A 6,705-nucleotide genomic window follows, 5' to 3' on the forward strand; every position below is an offset into this window, starting at 1 on the left:
CATCTGGCAGTACGGCAGCCACCGCACCTGCCGCTGCCACTAGTGGCTCACAATCGCTGTGTTCGCTTGGCTTGTCAGCCAACCAACCAGCAGTACTGTTCTCTCATACAAAATCAGCACCAGCCACCAGCTACCAGCCAATCAGCAGTACTGTTATCTCATAACAAATCAGCACCAGCCATCAGCCACAGCTAAACAAACACAGCGAATAGCGCGCTGTCACCCAACGCTCCTTTGGATCCTCGGCTGCTCGCTAGCCAATGCTCTCCACGCTCGCCATAAGTACATTTCGACGCTGGCTCGGCAGCAGGAGCGGAGCCAGCTGGATTTCTAGGTATTCCTAGGAATACCCAATCTTTTTGCAAGAGAATAAGTATATACATCAAGTAATACATATATACATACTATATTGAGTCACAATTTCCATTCGTGAGCTCAAATTTAGCCCAAATAGATCACGATGCAAGCGGGGCGGGTGTGGGCTGCCCTCCCCACGTCCGCATGCGCCGCAAGCTATCATGCGGGCAATTGCGGCAGCCCACATCAGGCCACAAGTTTTTGCGGGCATTGCGGTGGCCCGCATAGCGCCGCCAATTGCTGACGTGACCACCCAGGCTAGCAGAAAATACCGCTCAGGCGCCCATGCTAGAAAGCTTAAGCTCTAAGTATGACAAGCCTATGATCCAGATTTTGCAACACCATACATGTATAAGAAGCTTATAACAACTATATTCTCCAGATTTTTCAACACCATACATCAAAATCCAAATATACTCCAGGATGGGATGATGACATCGGTGTCTGAAAATATTAAAATGGATTATACATTACAGAACCACACTAGTCCATCACTTCTCTACATGGCTTAGCAATCCTGCTGCTGCAGCTTCGATTCCAGTCTAACAAACTACTAAAATGTCAAAAGCAACAGAAAATTGTAGCCAGGTTAAAACAGAGCAGGCAATTCAATGCTACCATCAATCTTGTCACTAGAATGGCATTGGAGCAGGCAATTCCACAGCAAAAAGCCTTTCTGTGATGTAATAGTGGGATCAGGCAACCCAGAAACATCTACCTGCATTCTAAAAAAAAGAACACATCATTAGTCATTAGTGAATTAAAGGATCCTGATTCCTAAATATGCAACAGTGATCAGGATCCAGATTCCTGAATATGCAATAGTTTGCTGGGTTTCATTAAACATAAAAGTTAGCATCCTAAACATATTTCAGGTCACATATTTATGCACATGATATCATTAATGCTCACATATTTCAGGTCTTTTAGCCCAACATATTTGGCTGCACCAAATATTTGCACAAAAAAGGAGTTCCTTTTATCCCAAAAATGTTGCAGAAATAGTAATTAGCTGGATCCCTTGGCAAATTTCCTTATATACCGAAAGAACCACTAAATTAGCTGTCCAAGTTTCCAAAAAACTAAATCAAAAGCAATCAGAATATTTGCACTCTATCAGCCAAACAATGACAAAATTAGCTGTCCAAGTTTCCAAAAAAACTAAATCAAAAGCAATCAGAATATTGGCCCATATGCAAAGAACTTTTAAAGAATAGAACTGCAAGAATCTCAGTTAGTAATACTTACAGCAATATGAATTAGATGCAATCAAGCTCATCTCCAGCTATGTTTCCGGCTATATGATCATGTGTACTATCTTCTGATCTCAACCAGTCTTGAAAGCAAATAAGAGCTTCTATTGTTTCACTTTTCGACCTACTTCTGTAGTCACTCACAGTTCTTTCTGCAGAAGAAAATGCAGATTTTGAGGCCACTGTTGATGCAGGCATTGCTAGAATATCGCGTGCCATTCGTGCAAGTGTTGGATAAGTGCCTGAGTGCATCTTCCAATACTGCAAGATATCAAGCTCAACTCCTACTGACATTGTTTCTTCTTCTAAGTACTTGTCTAACTCATTTGTTTTACTCATTTGCTGTGCACTTTGATGCTGCCCCCAATCTGCCCATGGATTGTTCTCATCAACTTTCTCATCAATCATATGGGCCTTCTCAAGAAATGGGTCACTGATTTCTATGGAATATTCAGCAAATAGCTTTCGAAATGTCTTCTCCACTTTAGAACTATATCTAAATGCTTCTTCCTCAAACCATTGGTTCAAGCGGAACTCAAGAAAGCGCATCTTAAATCGAGGATCGAGAATAACTGGAATGCAGATTTTCAAATAGGACAGATCCCAATATGTGTTCATTTTTTCTCTCATCCCATGCACCATAGTTGTAATCACAAGGTTACCAATTGAAGACTGTTTGTCCAGCTCTCTCTTCACTTCCCACAACATATGAAAGTAACGACTTGAAGTAGGATATTTTGATCCCGAGACTATCTTGGTTGCTTCATAGAAAGGTTGTAACATGTTACACAGCTTCTTTGCCACCTTCCAGTCCTTGGTTGAAGGCTCATGTAAGTATTGTGGGTCCCCCTGCTTTAAAGCTTCATATACCTTCCTGTACTTCAGAGCTGTCTCGAGCATTAGGAATGTTGAATTCCATTGAGTTACAACATCAAGAGGAGGTCGTTTCCCAGGAGAAATACCAACTTGCTCTACGATTTCTTCAAACCTTTGCTTCCGAGCTTGTGAGCTCTTAACATACTTTACACTGTCTCTAATGTTCTTGGTAGCACTACTGATTGACTTGAAACCCTCTTGAACAATCAGATTTAAGACATGTGTAGCACAACGACAATGAAACAATTTTCCTTTGTGAGGTAATTGACCCTTATCAACAAGGTTCTCTTGCAAAGTTTTTGAAAAGTTATCATTTACAAATGCATTGTCCAATGTAATTGCAAATACATTGCTTTCAATGTTCCAATCCTGAAGTGTTCTCAACAAAGCATTGAACATAGTTCTACCATCATGGGGTGACTCAACAAGAGTGAACTTTATGATCCGTTTATAAAGTTCCCACTCATCATCAATATAGTGAGCAGTCACACACAAGTAGCCTAGAGTCTGGTTTGAGGTCCACATGTCTGCAGTGAGGGAAATTCTAGATTTCGATTGTTCAGCAACTGTCTTAAGTTTGCTCTTGCTTCCTCATAGGAGTCAATGCAATAAGACCTTATGGTGGTTCTAGACACATGCTTGAACCATGGGTTTATGGTATCCACAAATGATCTGAATTTTGGATATTCAACTAGGCTAAATGGTAATTCATGCATGGCAATAAATTTAACTAGCTCTAGGTAGGCTACTTCTTGATTAAACCTCCAATCTTTCAAAGACACATCAGCCTTGGACATACCAGAACTCATTTGGGAGACCATTTCATCCAATCTAGCTTTTCCCTTGAAAGTCTTCAAGTGTCTGCCACAAGCACTTGTACCAATGTCTCTGGTTGTTTTGAATAATTGATTGCAATGCATACATTGAGCCTCTACTAGAATCCCATTATCATATATTGGATCAAATTCTTTCCATATATGTGAAGTAAGTCTGCGTCGTTTATTCCTATGTGAAGATCCTAGTGGTTGGCATGGAAAATATATTTTCAGACAAGACTATAGTACAGAACAATTTAAAATCACTAATTGGAGTATAAATCCAAGGCATTTACATGATAGCAGGTAATTAAATATAATGCAGTAACTATCAGTTCATAGCCCTGAATGGTTTGAACTTACCATGACCAAGCATACTTCTTTTTTTGATAAAAGGAGATATTGATGATTCTTGTGAAGACCTAGCCAATGTTGTAGACGGGGAAATGACCCTCTGGGATAGCATCATCCTGACTCCAGTTGACTTCGATGCTAGTGGTGACTTGAACCGCTTTGCAGGTGCTGCCCTTGGTCTGGGGACCTTATGCTTCACTGATGATGAAATCCCTTCTCCCTCGTTAGCCCGCATAGATAATATTTATTTCTTTAGGCATTAGTACTAGCAGGTAACACATGTACCAACAACAAACAAAATCCATGGGGAATTCTTGACAAGAATCCTTACATGTGCTTGCTTTTTCTTCTCCCTTTTCCTAATTGCGTCCAGATGTGCAGTTGCGGTGGCAGCAGTTGAGCTCTTGTCCATAAGCCCTTTCCCGGCACCTACCTCCTCCTCTCCCCTTCCCTAAACACAAATCGATATATAGCTAATTGCCTCTCCACCTCGATGGCAGCAAATCAAATCGATGGGGGATTTTTGGCAAGAAATCAAACCTGTGCTTGCTTTCTCTTTTCTCCTTCCCTAATTGCCTCCCGATGCGCAGTTGCCATGTCGACCGTAGCTTTTACTGAAGATGAACTCCTACCCCACTTAAAATGAATCTTGTCCTCGAGATTCGACTGAGTTCTGAACAGATGGAGATATTCTTTCTTTAACGCATCTTTGCGTTCCCATGTAGCTTCTCCTACTCCGTGTCTGCTCCATTGCAATCTGCAAATCCGTACTTCTGAGTTCCTTGTTCTTTTTGTGACAGTGTCCAAAATTTTGACAGTCACTTCTTGATACCAAAGATCCTTTTGCAGATCAATGATTTCTACTGGTACTATTTCTTCTTCAGGTACCCTCAAGCACTTTCTGAGCTGAGACACATGAAATACTGGATGTATATCTGACATTTCCTCAGACAGTTGAATACGGTAGGCTACCGCTCCAACTCTTTTCACTACTTGGTAAGGTCCAATATACTGAGGGGCTAATTTTCCTTGGACTTGAAACCTTCGAGTTCCTCGAATCGGAGAGACCTTAAGGTATACAAAATCTCCAACCTCAAAACATAATTCTCTTCTTCACTTGTCTGCATAACTCTTCTGCCGTGATTGAGCTGCTTTTAGCTTCTCCCTAATCTCAGCCACACGGTCTTCTGCCTCCTTTATGAGAGTTGGTCCGGTTAAAGTACGTTCCCCTACTTCTGACCACATCAAAGGGGTCCTGCACTTTCTTCCGTAGAGAGCTTCAAATGACGACATGCCTAGGCTTGCCTGATAACTATTGTTGTATGAGAACTCCGCATAGGGCAAACTCTATTCCCAATCTTTACCATAGGTAAGAATACATGCCATCAACATATCCTCCATAATTTGGTTTACCCTCTCAGTCTGTCCATCAGTCTGCGGGTGATAGGCCGAACTAAAATCCAACTTTGTGCCCATGGATTTATGCAGGCTTTTCCAAAACTTAGAGGTAAAAAGGGTCCCTCTATCTGAAACGATTTTGCTCGGCACACCATGTAATTTTACTATGTGGTCTATATAGAGTCGGGCCAATTTTTCTCCACCATAATTGGTCCATACGGGTAAGTAGTGTGCGACCTTGGTAAGTCGATCTACTATCACCCTTATAGAGTCATTTCCTTTCTGGGTCTTGGGTAAACCAACCACAAAATCCATGCCAATCTCATCCCATTTCCAAACCGGAATGGGTAATGGTTGCAATAACCCAGCCGGCTTCTGATGCTCAGCTTTGACCCTTTGGCAAATATCACAATGCGTGACAAACTGGGCGATGTCTGCCTTCATTCCATTCCACCAATATTTTTGCCTCAAATCCATATACATCTTGGTAGCTCCGGGGTGGATGGAATATGCCGAGTTATGGGCTTCGTCCATGATAATATTTCGGAATTTTCCTTCCTTAGGCACACAAATCCTGTTCTTATACCATAAGGTTTCCTTGTCATCCACCCTAAAATCTGGGGCCTTATTTTCTCCCGTGTGCTTACGGATTTTTATTAAATCCTGGTCTGAACCTTGGGCCTTTCTGATTTCTTCTTCTAAGGTAGGCTGAACACTTAACTTGCGGTGAGATCCTTGAGGAATGATATGCACATTTAGCTGTGCCATTTTTTCCTATAAATGGGCATTCTTGGGCCTAAGTCACTTGTGAGGTTTCCAGCTTAAGGCATCAGCTACCACATTAGCTTTGCCGGGGTGGTAATGGATTTCTAGATTATAATCCTTAACCAACCCCAGCCACCTTTTCTGCCTTAAATTCAAATCTAGTTGGGTGAAAATGTACTTCAGGCTCTTATGGTCAGTGTAAATCTCACACTTATTCCCGATCAGATAATGTCTCCAGATTTTGAGGGCATGCACTACGGCTGCAAATTCCAAATCATGTCTTGGGTAATTCTGCTCATGAGGCCTGAGTTGGCGGGAAGCATATGCAACCACTTTCTCATCTTGCATAAGGACACACCCTAAACCTTGTCGGGATGCATCGCAATAGATGACAAAGTCCCGATGGATATCCAGTAGGGTCAGCACTGGGGCGGTCGTCAACCTACTCTTCAATTCTTGAAAACTTCTTTCACATGACTCTGTGCAGGTGAATTTCTTATCCTTCTTGAGCAGTTTTGTCATGGGCCGGGCTATCTTGAAAAATCCTTTAATGATTCTCCGATAATACCCAGCTAATCCAAGAAAGCTTCTGATTTCACTAACATTGGTCGGTTGCTGCCAGTTGGAAACTGCCTCAACTTTCTCAGAATCGACTGCTACTCCTTCTACAGTCAAAATATGACCAAGGAAGGCTACTTTCTCAAGCCAAAATTCACACTTGCTAAACTTGGCATATAGCTTATGTGCTCTTAGCTTTTTCAGAACCACTCTAAGGTGTTGTTCATGCTCTTGAGCACTTTTGGAGTAGATGAGTATGTCGTTAATAAAGACTACGACAAACTTATCTAACTCATCCATAAACACCTTGTTCATGAGGTTCATGAAAT

The 6,705-nt window shown here is 41.7% G+C and overlaps 1 protein-coding gene across 1 annotated transcript; it reads right to left on the reverse strand.

Moving 5' to 3' along the window:
• Positions 1-946: 946 nt before the first annotated feature.
• Positions 947-3,011, reverse strand: LOC120653271 (zinc finger BED domain-containing protein RICESLEEPER 2-like). Its single transcript, XM_039931045.1, has 3 exons — positions 2,273-3,011; positions 1,755-2,182; positions 947-1,075 (listed from the first exon to the last, which is right to left on the reverse strand). Exons 1-3 carry the CDS (start codon positions 3,009-3,011, stop codon positions 947-949), a joined length of 1,296 nt encoding a protein of 431 aa, XP_039786979.1.
• Between the last annotated feature and the right edge of the window lie 3,694 nt (positions 3,012-6,705).

Source organism: Panicum virgatum, chromosome 1N, assembly GCF_016808335.1.
Source record: "Panicum virgatum strain AP13 chromosome 1N, P.virgatum_v5, whole genome shotgun sequence".
NCBI classification, from domain to species: Eukaryota; Viridiplantae; Streptophyta; class Magnoliopsida; order Poales; family Poaceae; genus Panicum; species Panicum virgatum.

What these genes read in the sequence shown, in the direction of transcription:
- LOC120653271 (XM_039931045.1), bottom strand. Translation starts at nt 3,011, where the DNA reads ATGTGGACCTCAAACCAGACTCTAGGCTACTTGTGTGTGACTGCTCAC. An exon ending in GGACAAACAGTCTTCAATTG is followed by an intron (nt 2,183 to 2,272) that starts GTAACCTTGTGA and finishes TCTGCATTCCAG; the next exon opens with TTATTCTCGATCCTCGATTT. An exon ending in TTTCTTCTGCAGAAAGAACT is followed by an intron (nt 1,076 to 1,754) that starts GTGAGTGACTAC and finishes TTTAGAATGCAG; the next exon opens with GTAGATGTTTCTGGGTTGCC.